The 23,645-nt window shown below is 38.3% G+C and overlaps 1 protein-coding gene across 3 annotated transcripts in view; it reads left to right on the top strand.

Moving 5' to 3' along the window:
• DIP2B (DIP2 acetate--CoA ligase B (putative)) overlaps positions 1-23,645 on the top strand; it is a 190,777-nt gene that overhangs the window by 156,975 nt on the left and 10,157 nt on the right. For 2 of the 3 annotated variants that reach the window (XM_087956238.1, XM_026679972.2), the window contains 18 exons: positions 412-505; positions 951-1,070; positions 2,739-2,853; positions 3,839-3,978; positions 4,986-5,122; positions 6,398-6,478; positions 7,669-7,796; positions 9,078-9,192; positions 10,370-10,571; positions 10,925-11,037; positions 12,160-12,240; positions 14,446-14,569; positions 16,780-16,901; positions 18,273-18,384; positions 18,578-18,687; positions 19,688-19,818; positions 20,919-21,087; positions 22,958-23,128. In XM_087956238.1, coding sequence (XP_087812364.1) covers positions 412-505; positions 951-1,070; positions 2,739-2,853; positions 3,839-3,978; positions 4,986-5,122; positions 6,398-6,478; positions 7,669-7,796; positions 9,078-9,192; positions 10,370-10,571; positions 10,925-11,037; positions 12,160-12,240; positions 14,446-14,569; positions 16,780-16,901; positions 18,273-18,384; positions 18,578-18,687; positions 19,688-19,818; positions 20,919-21,087; positions 22,958-23,128 — 2,265 coding nt within the window. The remainder of the gene's footprint in view (positions 1-411; positions 506-950; positions 1,071-2,738; positions 2,854-3,838; positions 3,979-4,985; positions 5,123-6,397; positions 6,479-7,668; positions 7,797-9,077; positions 9,193-10,369; positions 10,572-10,924; positions 11,038-12,159; positions 12,241-14,445; positions 14,570-16,779; positions 16,902-18,272; positions 18,385-18,577; positions 18,688-19,687; positions 19,819-20,918; positions 21,088-22,957; positions 23,129-23,645) is intronic. The other variant, XM_026679973.2, reaches the window with a different exon arrangement.

Genomic DNA, 23,645 nt, shown 5'->3' with positions numbered 1-23,645 from the left:
ATGTGGATTTTCGCATAACTGGGTCCTGTGGGATTTGTGTCTACATCAAGTCAATCTGTTGAAATAGGGGGATTGTTTTCTGTATTTGATTGGTGCCAATCTAGACTATGGCTGCAAACTCTGCAGTAGAAAATGTCACACTACAGCATGCTTTACTGGGGCAACATGTGACATTTCAACAAACAAGTGCTGCGTATAGAGTAAAATTGTTTGGGGGTCCAGCTTTTGAAATTGTTAACCAAATAATAAGCTGAACCTTCTGATGATCAGGAAACATGGCTTCAAGTGAACCAATTGCATAAAAGCTTTCAGGGCTTGTGTGTTGTTGTTGTTTGTCTTCCTGGGTGAACTACTTTTTGATCTGTATCTTTTGTTATTTTGGTAAAAATAGTATCGCTTTTTGTTTTTCAGAGTGTAATGAACAAGCTGCACACCATTAGCGTGCCCTATGCAGTGATGAAAACCTGCCCTCTTTCTTGGGCACAGAGGGTTCACACTCACAAAGGTAGTGTAGATATTGAATTGCATGATTGATTATCTCTAGTATTTTTAGCACCTGCACAAACGAATGGGGCAGGTGATATTTAAGAACTCTCAAGAGAGCTCTAATCCCGTTCCAATTCTCTTATAGCCAGATGTTGGGGAGGGGAGGGGACTGACAATAGGTGTTGAGCTATGAAGTTAAAAGCATATTACTGGGACACATGATCCATCTGCACCACTGCTTTGGTTATTCCAGGTTGCTTACTGTTTTCACCAAATAGTCCTAGATCCTTTTGATAAACGAATTTCTTCTTCTCAAGTCTGCCTTGGTTCTAAAAAAGTATCCATATATTAAAGCTTTTCATTTGTTTTTCAGATTTGGAGAACACCCTTGTGGATGGTTCTCATAAATATGCCTGTGTTTCTGTGTATTGATTTCTAGTTTCTCTTCTGTTCTGGATTTGCAGCTAAAGTAGCTTTGGTGAAATGTCGAGATTTGCACTGGGCCATGATGGCTCACCGGGACCAAAGAGATGTCAGCTTAAGTTCCCTACGGATGCTGATCGTAACTGATGGTGCTAATCCCTGTGAGTAGGCCTTGATAATATTCCATGCTTGTTAAAACAGATTTTCTCCCTGAATTTCTCCAATGTTTATATGAGTGAGAGAGGATGGTGAAAGAGTTGGGCATTCACCATAGAACAGACTGTATCATTTTTGAAAAGGTGGATTCATTTTTCATTCTCTATTCCTTTCAAACTACAAAAATAGAAAGGCAAAAATGTGTGTTAAACAGCTGTTTGCTTTTTTCACGATGCTGATGTTCAGGCTAATGTTAGTCATACATTTTATGAATGAATGACAAACATTTAAATAACATACACTTGCATCGAATGCTGAGATGCTGAATCTAAACTGGTAGTCCTTCAGTCTTTGATGAACAGTGCAAAGGTTTGGACTTGCACAGTTCATCAAAGACTGAAGGACTACCAGATTAGATTCAGCATCTCAGAGTTAGATGAGAACCTTCCTCTGATTCTGACTTTTTATTTCATGAAGGATTTCTAACCTACTTTTCCTGAGTGTTCGGGACAGATGGTATTACTAAAAAGCCAACATCCAGAGCATTAATATATTTTAAGCAGTTTACGAGTAATAAATAGATGAGGTTTCTTTGTGTACAAAGGTCACTTTTCCTAGAAATAGGAGAGTGAAATGGTAGTCATCACTGTCCCTGAAGCAAGTTTTATTTTTCCTTGTCTTAAGAAAAGTTAAATGGTGTCATGCTGAATGGTATCAGCAAAGAGATAAAATAAATGATAGAGAGATCAAAGGACTTCTCAGCCTCAGATTGTGGATAGCTTGAATTCTACTTCCAATCCTTTATGAAACAATCAAAGCTTATGCGGAATTCATATAAAAATTGTATCAGTAAAGGGGAAAAGGTGGAAATATTCCACTAAAAAGAATTTAAAAAACCAAGTAGCTTTCATGGGCCACCTAAGGGAAGGAAGCAGGAGGGCCAGCCTAACTGTGTTTGAATTGCACATGAGAAATGATCCAAAGGTCTTTGAAAGAAATGAACAACAGATTTTCATGGAATTCCTGCTGCTCAGTGGGCTTAATGAATTGTCTGCCCAGATGGTGCTAGGAAGAAATGAGATTTGAATGAAGTTATGATTTCTGGATCAAGTGCAGGCAGGGATACTGCAGCAGGGAAATGTGTGTGTTGCTCTTTTCTGGACAGAATGCAATCTCTTATTTGAAATTGTATTTTATGATTCAGAAAGAATCTGCAAAAGCTGTGCAAGCCATTATTCAGAATTGCATTCTATATTTGGGGTTAAAATTAGTTCTGGTAATTTCTTTTTGGATGCTGGGGAAAAAAAATAAACAGGTGGGAGGTGATTTTGATTTTGCGTTGCATAATCTAGCATTGCAGTTTTATTTCTACAAGAGTTTATTAAGCTTTGTGCATGGTTGATTTACGGACAATCCCTCTGCAAATGATGATGTAAGATGCTCAAAGTTCAAGTCTACATTACAGCATTGTAATTAAATGAAGCAGTTTAATTTTAGAAAGAGGTACTCTATTATAGCAATTACACGTATGTGCAGTGCATTAAATCTTTTACCAAACAAATTACATTTAGAGGTCTTATAAATAGCAGTCATCATGGCTTTTAAAGAAGCTTTGTGTTCCTGTTATCAAGCCCTAATTCACTATTTTAAATAAGAATGTAATTGCTTTCCAGGGTCTGTGTCCTCATGTGATGCTTTCCTGAGTCTATTCCAGAACTATGGGCTTAAACCAGAGGCAATATGTCCTTGTGCTACATCTCCTGAAGCAATGACAGTGGCTATCCGGAGGTAAAATTGGATCTCGTTTTTCCACAACATTTCCATTATCTGCTAAAGAGACACTATTAATTTACATTTCATGTACTGTATCATTTCTTATCTGGCATTTCAGAAGCTAAAATTAGATTCATTTCTTGAGCAACTGCGATCTTCTCTTCATATGACAAATAGTTCAAAAGTTTATGATCAATACATCCATATTGAACATTGGAGAGACAAAAACATTCTGATGGAGAACAAAGTACAATGGATGAAAAATGTTTTTGTAATGAATGTATGATATTGCAGAATTATGTAAAAAATCTATAATGTTCTCTCTGTTTTGCTATTTTTTATTTTACGCTGGCTTATATCATGTAGAATATATCAGGGTTTTTTTTTGGTGGGAGGGGAGTCCAGTTATCCATATCCTGTGCAAGTTTGCTGCATACTGTAATTTAATTTAAAAATTATAATGGATATTTGTCACCTTGCATTTTGCTCACATAATTAATTTTCTCACAGTCTAGCAAGTAATAACGATTTTTTCTACCATTACCTGAGAGCAAACATTCAATAGAATTGTGTTTCCTAAATTTATGCACAGGAGGCTCCTTAGCCATTATTCTCTGGCATTTACTGTGTCAGTTCCTTTCCAAATACTTGGTTCTGGTGGGAATTGTAACACTCAGATGAGTAGAAAACCCTGAAAAATAATTTCAAAATGATGAAATCCAGCAGTGACCTCCTGCCTATTACCTTATGGTGCAGGGATAAAAATAAGTGAGATAAGTTCAACTTTTTTTCCTGTAGGATCTCAAGCTCCAGCAAATGGATTTAATAGTGCCTTAAAATATGGAGCCGGGTGCAGAATTGGTTCCTTTGTTGCAACTTCTGTAAATTAATGGGAGTTAGAAACTCAACCCAGTCTATGGTGAAACACCCATTTACTCATAGATTCTGATTCATCTTCATACAACTTTGCGGCCATAATGGCATCTGCCTTTCTTTCCAGACCTGGTGTTCCTGGGGCACCTTTGCCTGGAAGAGCTATCTTATCAATGAATGGTCTGAGCTATGGCGTCATTCGTGTAAATACAGAAGATAAGAATTCTGCTCTCACCATACAGGATGTTGGTCATGTTATGCCAGGTGGTAAGTGTCCTTGGAGTAGAAAGATAAATTACATAGGCTCTCGGATTGCTTCCTTCAAGGTCCTGCTAAGATACAAGCTCCATTTGGGTCCCCCTGCCCCCAAACTGTTTGCACTCACAGAGTTTCCTTTTAAGCATTGCAATTTAAGTTTAAAAAATCGGCATCTAAGCTTGCCTTATTTCGTTTTCCCTTCCCCTTCTTCTTGTGCCTGTGCATCTGTGTGCACAGGCTGTCTTTTGGAATATAATATTTAGATTGTAGATTTGAGTGCTCCCTTCTTTCTATTAATACTGTGTGTGCCATTTTAAGAGCCTTTTTGGTTGAAGAGTAAAGGAAATGTGTGCTTAGATTAAATATATAATAGGAGTAAAGCATCCATAATGCGAACCACAAAGCTTACTTTGCTACTGCTGGAGCCCCAGCTGCTAGGTATAATCCTTTGCTGTTGCACTCTTGAGCCTCTGCATGCTGACAACAGATCTCTTCATCTACTTGGATATTCAAGCCTTTTGAGGCTTATTTAATTCACTGAGTAAGAAAATGGGACATTGTGTTTGCCTAATCTTTCTTCTGCTTAGGGTTCATATTACCTTGCTTTTAGGGCCCTATTGGGCCTTCCCGCATGCTTGCAACTAATTCTCCATCTCCACCCCTCCCTCCTATCCTGTGTGCAGAAGTCTGAAAGCCAAAAAAATATGCAGAGTAAGTGAAATAGCTTTTGCATGAACAGAATTCCGGAAACAGGCTTTTTCAGGAGGGAAAAAATGTCCAAGTGCTTTGTTTGACTCAAATGTTTTAAACAGCAAATACAACTATAGGCACTATAGTTAAATGTGCTGTTTGCTTTCTATGTGATAGGCAACTATATTGTGCACTGAATGCTTGGAATACATTCAGCTGCCATTGTTATTCATTTCCTGTCTTCTTAAATATCTTCTGTATTTTCAGCTAAATTCTTGTCCTTGTCTCAGGTGAGGGCTTTCACAATAGCATGTGATTTGTTCTAGGAATGATGTGTATCGTGAAGCCGGATGGCTCCCCTCAGCTTTGCAAAACAGACGAGATTGGTGAAATCTGTGTTAGCGCCAGAACAGGAGGGATGATGTATTATGGGCTGAGTGGATTAACCAAGAACACATTTGAGGTACAGTAATCAAATTGCATATTCTGGTTTGACTTGGATTATATCTGGTTTTGTTCAGTTAGCTATTTGGAACAGGTCCGTTGTATTGCTAATTTGCAGTGTTGAAACTGAACGTTGTTGAAAGTGAATGTTTAAGAGCCACGGTGGCGCAGTGGTTAGAATGCAGTACTGCATGCTACTTCTGCCTGCAGTACTGCATGCAGTTTGGCAGATCAAATCTCACCAGGCTCAAGGTTGACTCAGCCTTCCATCCTTCTGAGGTCGTCAAAATGAGAACCAAGATTGTTGGGGGCAATAGGCTGACTCTGTAAACCGCTTAAAGAGGGATGTAAAAGCACTGTGAGGTGGTCTAAGTGCTATTGCTATTTTCTGAAGCTGTCTTTGAGCTGAAAGTTCAAGTGTGCTATGTGTGCTCTCAACAGCTAAATTGTACCAGCTTAATTTTCACTAAGCAATAACTGGGGAGGCAAAGGGCTTTCAGGTTTCATATTAAGCAATGTCAGCGTGTCCGCTGATTTGTTTATAGTTAAAGTTAAAAATATTTTTATGATATGATAGCATACTATTAACCAGAAGTACTACTTAAAAATGGGCAAATTAATCATCCACCTGAATTGTGAGTTTTAAGTGTTAATCACTTTGAAGCCAATTTAGAATGGGTATACTGCTGGCGTTTTAACATGCTGGAAGGAAGTTTATTGAGCATAATATATTTTTACATAAGAATCTTTGTGATGCATTGTAAGTCTTACATTTTTACATTGGGTGTCTATCCTGTAAAACTAATTAATTGCACAGTTGGGCACCATCAAAATATTAAGCATTTCTTAACAGCAGGAAATTTCTTGTTTCTGGTTAAGAAACAAAGAAATACAGTGGGAATAAATACAGGAGCTCCCTAATCTATGAACAGCAGTTCCTTAGTCCTCTGTTTACCTTGCTAATGCATTTCTGCTGGCAAGCCGTCCCTTGTTAATTTCTTCTGAAAATGAAGGTCCTGCGATTTAGGGTTCTGTTCAGGATAATTGTAGATACCCAAGGAGAGACCTTGTCTGAAATCCTTTCCTAGTTTCCAGTCTTTTTGTGCCTAACTGTGAAGTCTTTTTGTTTACTTGTTTGTTTTCAGGGTTTTTAGTTGGTTCTGGAAAACATCAGTGCTGTGATTGTTGATAAAGGTGCTGCAGTAAAAAGAACAGATTTTTTTCAGTTGTGTGTCTTTTTCCAGGCAGAAATGCTTTGGCTGTTCGATCATCAACAGCCTTTCTCTTCTTTCAGGTCTTCCCAGTGAATTCAGCTGGTTCTCCTGTGGGCGATGTGCCTTTTGTGCGATCTGGCTTGCTGGGGTTTGTTGGGCCTGTACGTTTCTATTATTATTATTATTATTATTATTATTATTATTATTATTATTATTATCATCATCATCATCATCATCATCATCATCATCTCTTTTATTCATTAAACATGAAACTCAGTCAACTGAACATTTAAAAATGTGTCACTGATATAATTGACTGGTGCTAATAGTTGATATGTGTGGCTGCCAGCATCCTAGATATCAACCAGGTATTTTCCTAACATGTACGAGTAGCACAGTTTTTTGCAATTCCACTGATGTTATTATTGGAAGCTGCAATTTCTTGATGTATTTTCTAAAATTCTTGGACATGGTACCAAGTGCCCCAATGACAATGGGTATCACTGTTACATGTTTCACCCATAATTGTGTAGTTTCCATGGCCAGGTTAGTGATTTTTCCCAGTTCTTTTTGTAATTATTATGCATCAACCTTTAGGTTGGTGTCAAGTTCTCTCTTACCCTTCACTTCTTTAGAGCCCAGAGGTACATTTCACAGTCTTTATCATCAACATACGCACAAAGTTATTCACTGCTTTGCACATCAATAGTCAGTGACATTTCAGAAGTTGAGCCTATGAACCTGGCGTGCATAAACTGGAATGTGAATCCGAGTTTAACTATTGACTATACACATATTGTTAACCGAGCAGAGTAGCTGATACATCGTAAGCTTTTGGTGACACTGCTAAGATTCCCCCACCGGGCTATCAGATATATAGGAGTTTTGGTGCACACTTATTCCTTCATTATTTGTGCAGTAGCAGCCACAAGGAAGAAAAGTGCTACCTGACCTCCTTTTCCACTGTATACAGAATATAGAAGCATTTCATATTTTGACTTAATACACATTCTGTGCTTTTAAATTGGAATGTCCTGATACATGATTTAGAAATTAGCCCAGTGCTACCATTTCTGCTTTTTGTAGGGCAACTCATTACCACTCATAAGCTTTTATAAACAGTCTTATGTTCTTTTGTCTAGATTTATTTTCTTGTATCTGTCATAAATAGTAAATGCTTTAAAAAAATGTTTTTAAATGTAGATATTTCTAAGGTGTGGAAGTGTGATGTAAGGCGGGAATTTACATTCCATCAAAGTTGGATGGTGGCTAAATTAAAAGACATTTTATAAAAGGGAAGGGAAGCACTTGACATTTGTGATAGGCATTTTTTTTCTTTTTCTTTTTACAGGGCAGTCTGGTATTTGTGGTTGGAAAAATAGATGGGATGCTCATTGTTAGTGGACGCAGACATAATGCTGATGACATTGTGGCCACCGGATTGGCAGTTGAATCCCTAAAGACCGTTTACAGAGGAAGGTTAGTCTACATCTCTCTAAATAATACTATGATTACTGATAGGCGACGGTTGGGATCAGGCTGTTCAAACAGTAATGTTCTCCTATGAATCCAAAGCAGTCTCTTGATCATCTAAATGGCAGATTCTTATCTTCTTCTGAGAGTAGGTTGGGTTTTCCTGAGGTAACCCTTCTTAACATCTTCCTGGCTCAATGTCTCCCATCCTGAAAAACAAGAAGCAAAGAAGATCTGCCATTTGCCATTCCCGCTTTGCCATTCCAGAATGTCAGGCAGCCCAGCCAAAACCTGGGAGGAGGGGCGGGCAGGGGGGCCATTTTAAACTGTCTGTCTAGACTTGCAGAAGGATTAATAAGTAAATGAAGAACTGCATCTTCCTAGTAAAACATTCTCTTTCTCCCCAAACATTTGACACAAATCATTTTATTTTTTTACCACCATGCCCTTCAAAAAAAATGCAGCAGAAAAAGTCCAGTCCCAAAGAGAACAAAAAAGTCTCCAGCCTCTCTCCACCAGTAATCAGCACTCAGATAAGCATAGATTAACTCCAAGGTTAATTTCAGACCAACAATCAAGTAAGCAATAGCCCAATCAAGAAGCTGCCAAAGAGCCATCAGTAAACAGCCCAACCAAAGAATCCCTGAGACTGCCCCCACCCACACAGACAGACAAGACATTAAAATGTAAACTGGCAGCAAACAGCACTCCTTACTAGCACTGATGATGTTACCCAAGGCAGTTAGGATAATGAAATGTCTGCAAGAAAACAAGCAAGCTCAGAGAGCCCCAAGGACTCCTCAGAAAAAGACTTGCCCTTTTTATATAGAATAAACACAGGCCAGGATTCAGCCCCAGCATTGCTAAAGGAATGGCTGCTACCTATAACCTCCCCATTTCCCCCCTGTTTGAATTTGCAGGAATTTGCAGGTTTAATAATTCTAGTACAGATAACAGATTTTTTTATTTTTATTTCATTAAAATATTAGTCCAAAATATGTGGCAATTAGTGTTGCAGGCTGCCATCTGTTTGACTGAAACAACAACAAAAAATATCGTGCCAAGGATTTGTATAGCAAAAGTACCCTGCTCTCAATCATTTAAAAAAAAAATACTGAGAATACATGAGAATTCATGTTCTTACTCTAACATGCTTTAACATTTGGTAATCTCGTGCAGTTTTGGTTTTCTGCATATCTCCCAGACACCATTTGGGATAAAGCTGGTGACACAACTCTATAAGGCAAAAGAGCCCAGCCTTACAACCTCTCTTCTGTTTCTTTTTAGGATTGCTGTGTTCTCTGTGACTGTGTTTTATGATGAAAGGATTGTGGTGGTAGCTGAACAACGGCCTGATGCTTCTGAAGAAGATAGTTTTCAGTGGATGAGTCGTGTACTGCAGGTCAGACTAGCCTAGGATGACCTGTTTTCTCTCTCCTTTAATAGATGGGCAGTAGCCACCATTGACTTGTACACTTTCATATACAACAGAGTCATTATCAGTGATGGGAGTGGAATTTTTAGGTCCTTATGAGACAGTCTCTCAAAATAGAATGCACCTCATCCTAACCATGACCCCATGTTCCTTAATTTCTCATTTCATGTGCTTTCGCACTTGTATTAAATCATAAGTTGGGCATATGGAAAGCTGTAAATATCTCCTAATATGTTTTAGTCCGATTGCATATTATTATTTATATTATTCATTAATATTTCATGTTTCTAAACAGTCCATCTCCTTGAGGCCCTGGGCAGTGTACAATATTAACTGCAATTACAGGTAGTCCTCAACTTACAATCGTAGTTGAGCCCAGAATTACAGTCATAAATCATGTCAGTTGCTAAGCAGGTCATCAGGTGATTATGCCCGATTTTACAATCTTTTTTTGCTGTGGCATCATGGTGGTTAAGCAAATGCCATGATCCTTAAGTGAACCCACTGCCCACAATCTGTCAAGCACCAGAGAAATCAAGAGATTCAGGCAGTTCAAATGAGTGCAAAGATTTATTGCAAGCTTAAGCTCTGTACAAGAATCTGGCCAACTAATGATCAAAAGAAAGAGCTGGAGATAAGAGAGGCATTCAAGATGAGCTGGACTTGGATCTTTTGCAGGCACGCAGGGACTCATGACTTATAAAGCATTTGACTCCTCCCTTGAGCTCAGCCTGGTCACAATCTCCTACACAATCGGTGGTTTTTGCCATAAACTAGAAGTAAAGGCCAGTTTACAAAAAACAGAAAACATTGTAAATCACGGTCACATGACCACTGAACACTGAAAACTCATTAACATGAACGGGTTGCTGACTGCTCAAAATGCAGTTATCCTGTGACCATGGGGTGTATGGCTATGAGAAGTTTGAATCTGGGTTGTAAGTACTTTTTTGGGGATTCATTATAACTTCAAGCAGTCACTAAGCAACTCGTCGTAAGTTGACTGCTTGTAAAGGCTTTTTTTTAACAACTTATTTTTCAGTACTTGGTGAATTTGTCTACTCCTTTCTAGAGTTATCTAAGTAAAAATACAAATAGCTCTTCATAGTTCTAAAATGTCAACCTTTGCTTTCTTGGTTCTTAGGCAATTGACAGTATTCACCAAGTTGGAGTATATTGCCTCGCTCTTGTTCCAGCAAATACTTTGCCAAAAACTCCTCTAGGAGGGATTCATATATCTCAAACCAAACAGCACTTTCTGGAAGGGTCATTGCATCCATGTAACATTCTCATGTGCCCACACACGTGTGTAACCAATTTGCCAAAACCCAGGCAGAAACAACCAGGTAATTAGACAAAACTTCCTCTAAGTGGATTAGAAGTTCTTGGTGTTGGTGAAAATGTTTCTTGTCATAATGCAAAAGGAGTGGGGCCCTATTTTTATATCTCGGATAAGTAGGTGGGGCACATCTTCACAGGGGCTGGTCAGTGGACAGGCTCTGAAGCTGTGCATCAGTCATGGCCCTGTTATTTTCAAGCATTTTTTTTTTTTTCTGATGCAAAGCTCATTTGAACTTAAAAGCAGACACATGATTGAAGCAGGAAAAAAATTCATGACACTTATGTTGTAATTTTTATTGATGTATAATGCTGTTAATTGCCTTCTTTTCCTAAGTGTTTATACCTTGGTATATGCCAGCAGGTGTTGGTCCTGCCTCTATGATGGTGGGGAACCTGGTTGCAGGGAAGCGTATTGCACAGGCCTCTGGGAGGGATCTGGGACAGATAGAAGAGAATGACCTGGTGAGAAAAGTGAGTATCTCTGCCACGTTCTCCAGACTTCCTCTTGGCCCTTTCGTGAATGAGGAAGAATGATGGTTACATTTTATGTTGGGAAATGCATCTTCTCAAAGCTCAAAAAGTTGTGGGAAGAAGGGGAAGGTAAATTTGGGTAAGACCAGAACCAATACAAGACTCTTAGCCTATGGGTCTGATTGTTTCTTTTCATTTTCCACAAAGGCATAGTAAACGGCATAGTAAGAGTCTGAACGGTCACTTCCATGATCTTTTAAAGTAAAGCCAAGAGTAGCCTACTTCTCAAATAAAAAGGCTATATTCCTGGCCATTGTTGCAAACATCATCATGGGCTTGTTTCTATGTGTGCTTTTCTCCTGCTCTTTAAATTCTTAAGAATCATTGATGTCATTCTCTTACTCACAAAAGGACACCTGCTTCTTTGCTTAGGCAAGTAGTCAATGGCTTTATGAATGTAAGGCAATACTATACCACACATGTCACTCAGTGGGTGTGAAAGAGATATGTATCATTGGATTGTGGCCTGGACAGATGCAGCCAGCTCTTGCTCTTAAACTCCCTTCCACTGCTATTTGTTTTACATGCTGTACTGGACCAGTAAGGAATAAGAGGCAAAGGCACAAGGTCTCAGGCATCCCGAGATTGGTTAAGCTAGGGTTCCACTGATGCTTGTCAGATAACTATTAAATATTGGTGTCAGGTGCTTCCACTGATTAGCCTGTCTCTAGAATTTTTGCTCATGTGGCTGAGTGGGTTTTTCACATTGGCCAAACCATTGCTATATTTCTCCTCTTGCACTTCACAGAGATCATCATTAAAACCACACCAGCTCCCCAATTTAATCTTATGCTTTCAATAACATCTCGGTCCTCTTTGGAATTATTTTTAATCAACAGTGAGCTAAAAGTGAATATTAGCCCATCCATCTTAAGACTGCCTCTACAATAGGGGTGTCAAACCGGTGACCCGTGGGCTGGATGTGTCATGCTCAGGCCATATCCATTCCAGCTCCGTGAAGAGAAAAAAAAAAGGTCATGAGATGTCACATGATGGGAACGTGATGCCGCGACTTTGACATGCATGCTCTACAACTTACTGGTTTTTTTTTTCTTTTTGCAGCATCAGTTTCTGTCTGAGGTACTTCAGTGGAGAGCACAAGCAACTCCCGAGCACATGCTTTTCCTCCTTCTCAATGCCAAGGTAAAAATAAAAGTTTTGAATTTTCCCAACATTTGTGTGTTTTGAATTTCTGTGTCTTCTCACCCTGTACTTTTTAAAAACATTGCTGTTCTTCTGGGCTTGAGATAGTTGTTTGTGGAGCTTGGTTGGTTGGTTTGTTTTCTGTTTGAGGGAATGTGTCTGTTTAGAAACATGGGGTTTCCTTTCTTTTTCTTACACCTAAACTACCTAAAGTTCAATTCAACCAATCAATTGGACTGTGTTTTTTGTGTTTGTTTCTGTTTTCCACATTTACAGAATAGTTGTTGTACTATGTCTTGCTAATTATTCTTAATTACATAATTTGGAATCCCATTTGGATTTTAGTTGCAGTATATTTTTAGATTGGTCATCATTTTACTGTTTTAATTAGTTTTCTCTTGACTCATATAACAAACTAAATAAGATAATCTTTATTGTCACTTTTTTTTTCTGTGAACACACTGGCACACATTAAAAAATGAAATTCTGATGCCTGCTTTCAGAAGAATGTTTCTATATCTATATATCCATACTCATACTTGCACACACATATTACACACACACACACAAACACACACACATTAATCAGTCCATTTTGAATACGTAGCAGAAAAAAGAGCCTTCAGGATTAACAAAGTTGATTCTGTATGATACAAAGCTATTACAGAATTAAGTTGTTCTGCTTTAGATATCACAAAGCTTCCTTCCAGAAGGTAACAAAGAAAACCAATCATAGAGAGAATTTGCAGCATCCCAGAGAATACTGCAGACCCTGGTCAAGCATCGCTTACATGCTATGTCTTGGATAGAAGGAGGAGAACTTCCGATAATCTTTTCTGCCTTCCTCACCTTTCTCTGCATAGCCTTCCTTTGGAAGTATATTTTCTTCCACAGGAAAATTGAAAATTGTTAAAATACTAGAAGATACAGAGGAATATATTTCAAGAAAATGATGCAATACAGTATAAATTAAGACACGTTTGCTGATGTAAGGATATAGAAATAGCTTTAGCGAACCATACCAAGAACAAAACTAACACAGACTCTACCCTCACAGTGGAAATATAATGCTAGATGATGATGATGATGTGCCATCAAATCAGTGTCAACTCTTGGTGACCATGTAGCTACATTTTCTTCAGAACAATCTGTCCCCAAACTGGTCCCCCAGGTTTCTCCAATGATGCAGTGATTGCATATATATTGAGTCCATAAACCTTGCGGTTTATCTTCTTCTCTTTCCTTCCACCTTTTCCAGCATTATAGACTTCTCTAGAGAGCTAGATCTTTACATAATGTGCCCAAAGTATGATCATTTAGGCTTAGTAATTTTACTTTGAGTGAGACCTGTAAATCCGTATTTACTATGAAGCCTTTCTTTGTTTTCTTGGTTATCCATGGTATTCTCAGGAGTGTCTTCCAACACCAAAGTTTGAAAACAGCAATACTCATTCCATCCAGATGTTTTAACATTCAGCTTTCACTTTGATAGACTGTCACAGGAAAAATAATTGCCTGCACAATTCATGCAATAGAAGAATATATTTTATACATATTCTAGATATTAACAGAAGCTCTCCAATGGCTAAATGTTCAGATAATCTTAAATAAAATGAGGATCTTGGAATTTTTTTAAAAAAATGATCATTGTTCTCCTTTTTACCATTATTCTCACTTTATGACAAGAAGGCTTTTATTATTTAAGACACAAGAAATTATATAATAAAGGCTGTTTAAATAAATGTGGTTGCTCTAACTTTTCAAATCAAATGTATTGGCTGAACTCAATTTTTATTATGGTCCTGTTTTTAAATCTCTTTTAAACATAGATAATGTTGCCTTCATTTTCATTCACATCCATTTAGCCTGGTGGAGGCTGGCATTACTTCCATTTGAAAATGGCATAAGGCTAAGAGACAGTAACTTTTTTCATGCAGATATTTGAGCAGGTGTTCAAATCTATGTTGCAAGTCTAATGTTTCCCTTTAAAACTCATGGGATTACTTTCATTTTAATTCTGATGTTATGAAGTACCCTCTTAACACGGGAGTGACAGCATACCCTGCAAAGCCACCAGCCCTAATATTCCTTGAAAAATCATGTTTTGCCTTTGATTACTCAAGAAAGCAGCTTGTCTTTGTTTCTGAAGCAATTTCTCCAAGCTCGGCAGACTTTCAGAGTTTGTTTGTTTTTATTCTCTGCAAGGGGGCTCCTGTCTGTACAGCAACTTGCCTACAGCTGCACAAGCGAGCGGAGCGAATTGCATCAATTCTGTATGAAAAGGGACACCTCAATGCTGGTGATAATGTGGTGCTGCTCTATCCTCCTGGTAAGGAAAATCGAGAGTCAGGGGGAGTTTATATGGGATTCCCTGCCATGTTCTAAGCTGAATACTTTCATGAGGCAGTGAACTATAGGAAATGTGTTGCAGCTATTAGAAATGAAGCATTTGATATGTCAAGTTGAAATTCAAGAACTGCAAAACAAATTAGAGTGGGAAATTGTTTAGATCAGGGGTCCCCAACCCCCATGCCGCAGCCCACTATCAGGCCTTGAGCCATTTGGAACCGGGCCACGGAAGTGGCAGATGAGCACATGTGTATGTCCATGCATCCCCACTCATACAAGCAGCAGGTGAGTGCATGCGTGCCTACTGCACACGCAAGAGGAGCTGTGCTACACTTGCCCGATGCTCACATAAAACCATCACCGCCATCCTGACCGGTCTGCAAAGCCAAAAAAGTTGGGGAACTTTGGTTTAGATTATGAAGAAGTGGCTAAGGCAGTGTTGGTGTGAACCTTTTGGGTTCAAGTGTGTCAAAAATTTGAAAAATGCTTAACGACTGCTGGCGTGTCACTTCCTCCAAACAAAAAATAAACAATTATTTACATATTCATTTTTTTTAAAAAAAATACACACAAATTGGGGCAGCTCTGGATTGTACAAGGCAGCTTTGGAGAATGCCCTTCGGTGACTTCTGCAGCCTCTGAAAACCACATGAAAGTATGTCTAATTTTTGTATGATTTTCGGAGGTTCTGGAGGTTGCATGACTTTTTGGAGATTGCACCAGAGCACACCCCATTCTCACACATCCTGCAAAAATCTTGCGAGAAAGGGGCATGCTTTTGAGAATAGTTATTGACAAGTGTTGGTGAATGCTAGTATGTCACCCAAAATGTCATGCCATGTCATCTTTGACACATGTGTCATGGATTCACCATCACTGAGCTAAGGGGATCTCTTCATGTTTCGTTCAAACCACACTGATGCTTCCTCATCACATTTCAAATCCCTTTGTCTACCTCATATTCTAATTGAACCAGTAAGACACAGGTTTTCCTGCCAGTAGATATGGTCCTGATACATTCATACTGTATATACTGTATTTTTTGCACTATAAGATGCTTCAGACCATAATATGCACCTAGCTTTTGGGGAGGAAAACAAGAAAAAAAAGATCTGCCTCTGCCTCCCATCAATTTGCCTCCTTGCAGCAAACTGCAAACAGCCTGATCAGCTTCAGCTTGGCCTGATAAGCACGAGCAGCTGATTGGCAGTTGGATCGGCCTCCCACAATACTGCCGATCAGTTGTTCCAGGCTGTGGGGATCGCTCCGTTGCCGCCCGTCGCCGCCGCCGCCATCTATCACCAGCTCCACGTGCCCCATTTTTGGCCTTTGTATGTCCTATTTTTGGCCCATCCCAGGTGGTGGTGATCCCCGCCACCTGGAATGGGCCAAAAACAGGGTACCCAGAGGCCAAAAATGGAGCGCGCAGAGGCATTGATAGGTGGTGGCGGCGATGGGCAGCGGTGATCCCCACAGCCTGGAACAGCTGATCGGCAGTATTGTGGGAGGCCGATCCAACCACCAATCAGCTGCTTGTGCTAAATCGATCTGTGCTGAAACTGACCAGGCTGTTTGCTGTTTGCTGCAAGGAGGCACATTGTTGGGAGGCAGAGGCCGAAGGGTGGGGGCCGGTGGGTAGGCGACGCTTCAGCAACATTCGCTCTATTAAGACACACAGATATTTCCACCCACTTTTTTGGGCGGGGAAAGTGTGTCTTATAGTGTGAAAAATACGATAGTCCTAAGAATTCTCAAAAACTTTTGCTTCTTAATTTTTAGCTATATGTATATTCATATTCTATGTTGAAAATGTTCAGTGCTTGCTTGGACAAATAGCATTTAATGATTATGAATTCACTACATAAACTCATTCCTCCTTTTTTTTCTGGAATGTCCATTTCCACTAAGAGCAAGGTTTTCCAAGTTTGTGTTTTGATTCACTGAAACAGTTTGTAAAGGAGACTCAAACCCAGAGACCCTTTTGACCCTTGTTTCTTTTCTCCCTCTTTCACAGTGGCTTATTTGTCTTATTTTAATCTTTCGCTTTGTGCAGTCAAGTTCCTTCAGCTCCTCTTTGGCTTGCTGTCCTATTTGAAAACTTTGTCTTAGTGCTGTGACTCTTAAGAAGCTTTTGGCCCAAGCAAAAATAAACGGAGAAGGATGATATGACACTGTTTCTTGGTCTTCTAGGCATTGAACTCATTGCAGCATTTTATGGCTGCCTGTACGCTGGCTGTATCCCAGTGACTGTCCGGCCTCCACATGCTCAGAACCTCACTGCCACTTTGCCCACTGTGCGGATGATAGTAGATGTGAGTATAAGGGCTGAGCGTAAGCTTTTACTTCTACATCAGTTCTTGCCCTTTGTTTTAGAATGGTTGATTATTGTGCATCAGCTGAAATAGTAATTATTCTGTGGGAAATGTGTTTTCTGTTGTGATACAGGTAGTCCTCGGGTTACGATAGCCATTAGGACTGGAATTGTCCCTGCTAAGCGACATGATTTTAAAGTGTAATATTGTGTGATTATTTCACTTAATAATGGCAGTGCCAGCAGTCCCAGTGTTGTTGATAAGTGAGGTCCATGCGGTTCATTAAGCGACTTGACTTCCTGTCTGCTTTCTCACTGATTTTACTTGTGGAAAGCCAGCAGGAAATATCAGGGGATACTGTGATGGCCTGAAGTCTAGGCATTGTTTATAAACAACATTCAGCACCCTTGCAAGTTTGGATAGTTGGTTGTAACCTGAGGACCACCTAGTTATCATTGAGATACTAAAGAAATATTAATATTGCTGCCCTGTAATTCATGAATCATTAAATAACAGCAGTTAAGTTTCTTGTGTTCAAGTTAGAAGCCTTTTGCCTTCCCGATCCTCTTGGAAGGTTCATTTAGCCCTTAAAGCCACACATTAAGGGAAACATCATTACATTTCATAGTATAGAATGATAATATTTTCTGCCTAATGATTTGATTTTCTTCCCTGTAACCCAAAGTTACAAAAGATACAAGTGATACTGGGATAAAAATCAAAATTGAATTTTCACTGAGTTCAGAATCTTTACTGAGTTCAAAGTCCTTACTGGACAAAAATGCTAAATTTGTTAAAAGTCAAAAGAAATTCTTAAAATGTAAGGTAATAGAGAGGATACTAAAATGTGAAGTGCTAGTTATAAAGCATGGGTCCTCAATGACCAGGCCGCGGCCCACTGCTGGGCTGCGGCCTGTTCAGAACTGGGCCATGGAAGCGGTGGAAAAGCGCACATACACGCAGCTCCATTTGTGCAAGCAGTGGAACTCGTGTGCCTGCCACTCACACAAATGAAACTACATGTATGCTCGCCCACCACTCACACAGAACCATCCCCTCCCCTTCCCTCCCCTCCGGTCCACAAAAACAGAAAGGTTAGAGGCCACTACTATGCAATTCCAGTTATTTCCTTGTGGATTGACTTAGTGTAAATTAGGCAAGTCTCAGTGTGACTCTTACACCTGCAGAGTGGGGCTAATATAAAGCTATGGTACAAGCTATGGAAAGCTTTAATATAAAGCTTTCGGTATGAAGAAGGCAAGAATGTGTGGAATATTTTAAATGCTAAAAATGCACTGTATAAATAATTAATGATGCTGCTGTCAAGAATGATAATCAGGTAATCAACTACGCTTATCGAATGTATTGTAGGTGAGCAAGGCTGCCTGTATTCTCACAAATCAAATTCTGATGAGACTACTGAGATCCAGAGAGGCGGCGACTGCTGTTGATGTAAAAACCTGGCCAACCATCATTGATACAGGTGACAGACCTTGCTAAGCCATCAAACTCATTCCCAGGATTTCCAAGCAGTTATAATGCACATGCAAGCCATGAGCCAGCTCTGTTTTATTTAGAATTGTGTTGCTTAGCTCTGTTGCCATTGTGGATATCATTCTAATGTTACTCCCCAGGCTAAATTCAACAACAATCACTTTCTTCTTTATATGTTCCAGATGATTTGCCCAGAAAGCGGCTACCTCAGGTCTATAAACCACCAACTTCAGAAATGTTGGCATACCTGGATTTTAGTGTTTCCACAACAGGGATGCTTACAGGAGTAAAGGTATAAGAGTGTTGGATGCCTGTATTATAGCTAGAGTTCCAAATATTTCTAGTTGTTTGTTTATAAATAAAGAGGGCATCATATTTTTTATCTGGGCATGAAAATAGTTGAATGGGTAAAGTCAGATATTAGAAACTAATGCGTGAGGGAGAGCAGAGTCATCTTGCTATGGCTTTGAATTTAAAAGGCACCTTAGTGGTTCCCATAGCTATGACTGCAGGACATGAAAGACAGTGGGGTAGCATATGATAGAACATCATTTCTCAGTGAACAATGCTCATGATCTTCTAATAAGTTGGATGGAACAAGAAACATCTTGGACTATCAAAGAAGGTGTGGCAGATATACAAGGCCAGAACAAGTTCCCTTCTGTGCTTAGGCTTCACTGTTATCAGTTCTTGGTTAACAGTGGGAACAGAAGTGTCAGCATATACTAGTCCTTCTTTTTGAAAAGTATTGGCTCATTCTCTGGCCTGTTCTCATGGCCATAGTGTAATCCCATCTAGGAGTAAAGATGAAAAGACTCGGGAGACTCCCGTTAGCATAAATAAAATATTTGGAATATAAATTGGTGGACAGCAATAGCAGTTAGTATTTTTATGCTAATGCTAAGGCATAATGTGAAAATCCAAGTTTAATTTCTTGTTTAGTTCATGCTATGGTTTCATTTGACCACATGGCTCCTGGCAGAATATGGAAACATTTCTCTTTTTTTAAAACAAAAAGTTATATAGATAAATATGACAAAACAGAATGAATGATTTGAAATAATTGATTCTGGGTTTTGCTGATGCAATAAAAAACCTACCATTTTCAATATGGACACCACATAATATATGGCTACTCATATACTTACATATTAGTAATACTTTTATCATATTCATATACTTGTTATCATGTTCTTCTGTTGTGCAACTGGGATTCAGTCTCTCCTCCTCCTCCTCTTCCCCTTTCCCTCCCCCTCTTCCCCTTTCCCTCCCCCCCCCCCTTCTTCCCACAGATGTCCCATGCATCAGTCAGTGCCCTCTGCAGAGCCATAAAGCTCCAATGTGAGCTCTACTCCACACGGCAAATTGCCATCTGTCTTGATCCTTATTGTGGGCTCGGCTTTGCACTTTGGTGTCTTTGTAGGTAAGAGTCAGGATGTAATTAGAACTGGTGGGTTTGCAGAAGATAAATCTTTGCTTGATATAAATTATATCATCTGTCTTAATCCAGTGAAATGCCTGATTGTATGTCCTGTGGGGATTGGATATCAAATGAAATCTAATTCACATGGCAGAAATCTCAAGCAACACGCAGTTTCATTAACTACATGTCCAGTATTTTCCTGATGATTATTAAAACATTGCAAGAGATTCTGCACTTTTTTAATATGATAATCCTATATACATGTATTGACATTCAGTCAATCAATCAAATCTTTATTACGGTCATAGACCAGCCTAAGGAAAATAGGCTGGTATTGACATTTTTTCCATGTCCTTGGGGAATCATTATATGATCCAGTCCAGTCCATGTCAATATCTGTCAGATGTTCTACTTCATTCTGCAAATTTAAACAAATGGGTGTGCAACCACATAAGAAGACTTCCATCTCTCCCAAATGTGGGTGCAATTTGGTATATACATTTTTCAAATATTTAAGCATTTATGCTTGTTTTTGAAGTGATATTTTAAAGTGGTGAACATTAGAAATCACTAGTTGGGATTTATTTTCCTTAGAATATATTTCAGATTGGCAAATAACATTATTCTTTGGAGGGAAAATTCCAAGACTTTGGTGAATTTGCCTAATATCTCTAGTTGACTGTGGATTCGATAACAAAATGTTTAATTCACTATGAATTGTTGTAAACAAATTTACAACACTCATTGAAACTAACTATTGAAATCACTTTTTTGTTAGCATGAGACATACAGTTGGGGAAACTATCAACAAATCAGAAATCGCTTGTCTCTTCTAGCAGGGCAAATAACTAACTCAGAAACAATATTGAAATCAGCTTGATGACAAGCTTCTTTGAGAGCACAGAATGATATACCTTTTAAATATCCCATATTTGTTACACAACTGTCTTTGACAGTGGTTTAGCGAAGGGGGAAAAAATCACAATATGTGACACTGCCATGACAACGCGGGTTTGACATCTCTGAGTTTGAGGCTGAGGATAATATTTTGGACTGTCAGGTTAATAACATCCATCTATATTTGATTTGTGATCTTGCAGTGTGTATTCTGGTCATCAATCCATTTTAATTCCTCCTATGGAGTTAGAATCCAATCTTTTCCTGTGGCTCTCCACTGTAAGCCAGTATAAAATACGGGATACTTTCTGTTCCTATTCTGTCATGGATATGTGTACCAAGGGGCTTGGGAATCAGGTGGAAGTATTAAAGGTAAGAATCCTCTTCCTCCTCTCCACCCCCCATCCTTTTAAATATATTTTACAAGATCTATTTTAGTATTCAGATTAGAACAGAATATTATGGTCATACTGATCGTGAAATTATTATAAATCAATATATACTTTTATCTGTAGCATTTTTTAACACACTGTTCTAAATCAAAATGTCAAATTAGTTTATGCTTGTAATATTGATATCCTACTTGTAATTAATATTGATAAAATGTTCTCTATTTTCAACACTAAGTTATCTAGATAATAGAATGTCAATTATTTTCAATTAGTTCTGGGTAAATATGGTATCAGAAGATACAATGTATTTAGATTTAGAGCAAAAGAAAAAATGGCAATACTTGTTAAAATTAAATTTGGCAACTCTTTTTGTTTTAGGATGAAATAATTGACTTTATCAGAGATGACAAATTATAGTTAATTTGTTAAATGCAAGGACATATGTGTGCATGTCCCCCTCATTTTGTGCTCTGTAGCCAAGAGATTGACATTTTATATCTGATCATGATTGTGAACAATCTGAATTTTTTTCTTTTCATCTGATATGAGAAATTGTGCTTCGTTAAAAAAAAAAAAGCCAGAGTTTTGATATCTTGCTTTACAGAGAAAAGCTGCATGATCTAATTTCCTATATTGACATGAAAAAGGAAATTGCAGATTGATCCAAATTGACATTAGAACTCTTAAAGATCCATCTTCTTTCCTTATAAAAGGAGAAGAAAGGCAAACATGGAATCCCAGGGCTCTGGCAATAACAGTGTTGCCCAACATAGTATGTTGTTAGATTTGGTTGGTGCAAAATTCTCTGCTGATTCTTCCACTTCCATTTCCCTCAGCAGTGGGGCTGTTGAAACTCCTGTCCAATAGTTTGTTTATAGTTAAACATGCCATAAAATTCAAGACTTCTTCCACCCAAATTAACAATACAAGGAATTATACTTTTTGCTCTGGGTCCTGGTCAGAACTAGCACATGTTCTGTACTTGAACAAAATGTTACTTATAAACAAATATGCTGTAATTGTTCTCTACCTATTAATGCTCATGGAAGAAACTGGAAGAGGTGTTCATATTAACCAAACTTAAGCATAGGTTAGCATTGTAGGTGAATTAGATCTGTATGTTCTGTTTTAGGTGTATGTTGATTTTCCTCCACAGGATTTTGCAAATTAATTGTATCTAACCCAGTACAGACTGTTATAATAGATAGCTAAATAGAAAATATAAGTAATTTCCTAAAATGAAATATAGTGCATATTATGTTTTTTAAAACTATGCTGGGTAGCAGCTGATGTTTTGGTTTTAAGGCTTAAGTAATCGAATGTTGGAGTTTTGTTAGAGTTGAGTTGAGAGGGGCATGTCACTCCCATTGTTAGAATTTTTTGCCCTGCTACCTTAGATCGGTATCTTGCTATTGATTCAAACAAATATATTGTTTTAATTATCCAACAGCCCTTGATAGTACATCCTGATCTTCATTTTTAAACACAGTTTGTATCTTTTGATCCTTCACTTTTTTCTTCTTTTAACCCTAAAGAATTGCAAATGCTTTGGACCTTCACACAGTGTTTTCTTATAGATCTAAATGATGTAGAAGTCTTATGGCTACATTTTGCTTGGTTCTATATTTCTAAAGAACTAGATAAATCAAAAAGATGGGCACATGTTAGTGATTTCCTGGTGGTTTGCCTGGTGTTAAAAAACCAAGAGTCTGATTATGTTTTCTAGATGATTATTAGAACAAATGAACTACAAGTACTTGGATATTAACTGGAGCATTGATTAATGTTTCCCTGCTTGTTTGATATACTTTAATATTTTTTCAATAATTTTAACCTTTCTGTATTAACAGGCAAGAGGTATCAATTTATCAGGAGTCCGGACTTGTGTAGTGGTGGCCGAAGAACGCCCACGTGTTGCTCTTACTCAGTCTTTCTCCAAGCTTTTCAAGGACATTGGTCTATCATCTCGTGCAGTCAGCACCACCTTTGGATCAAGAGTCAATGTAGCTATCTGTTTACAGGTAACAGTGAAGATTTGGTAGATTTATTTTTAGAGATCAGGGGCTCTTCGTATTAGCAGAATTCTCAACCTATTCTAAATCTGTTTGTGCAGGGATGGGTTTTGAGCCTGAAGAATTATGACTGCTGATTTGCAGGCTTTTTTATTTACATGGACTCATTCATACTGTATATTGCTTTTTTTTAAAAAAAAAAAAAAGTATTAAACGTTTTTGTGCTGTGAAAATAAACATATAGCTATTTATACAGTGTGACTCTCTTGGAGTCTACTTTTATAGGTTCCCATGGTTAAACACAAATAAATAAATTAATAAAACATAAAAAAACTGTTTTTCACTAATATTTTCCAAACTGAAAAAGTGGGACTGTGCTATTAACTAAAAGTTGTGGAGCTTCTATCAAGAAAACTTACATGCAAGTATTCTTGGATTTGCAGCACAAACATTTTATTTTATGTAATATTTCCCTTATTTGACAGCATTGGACAGTTATGTATCTAGTTTGCATTGCTCCCATTGA

The sequence above is a fragment of the Notechis scutatus genome, chromosome 2 (assembly GCF_049901735.1).
Source record: "Notechis scutatus isolate UNSWTSFEM ecotype Mainland chromosome 2, rNotScu1.2, whole genome shotgun sequence".
Lineage (NCBI taxonomy): Eukaryota > Metazoa > Chordata > Lepidosauria > Squamata > Elapidae > Notechis > Notechis scutatus.
This window is presented reverse-complemented; position numbering and strand designations above follow the sequence as displayed.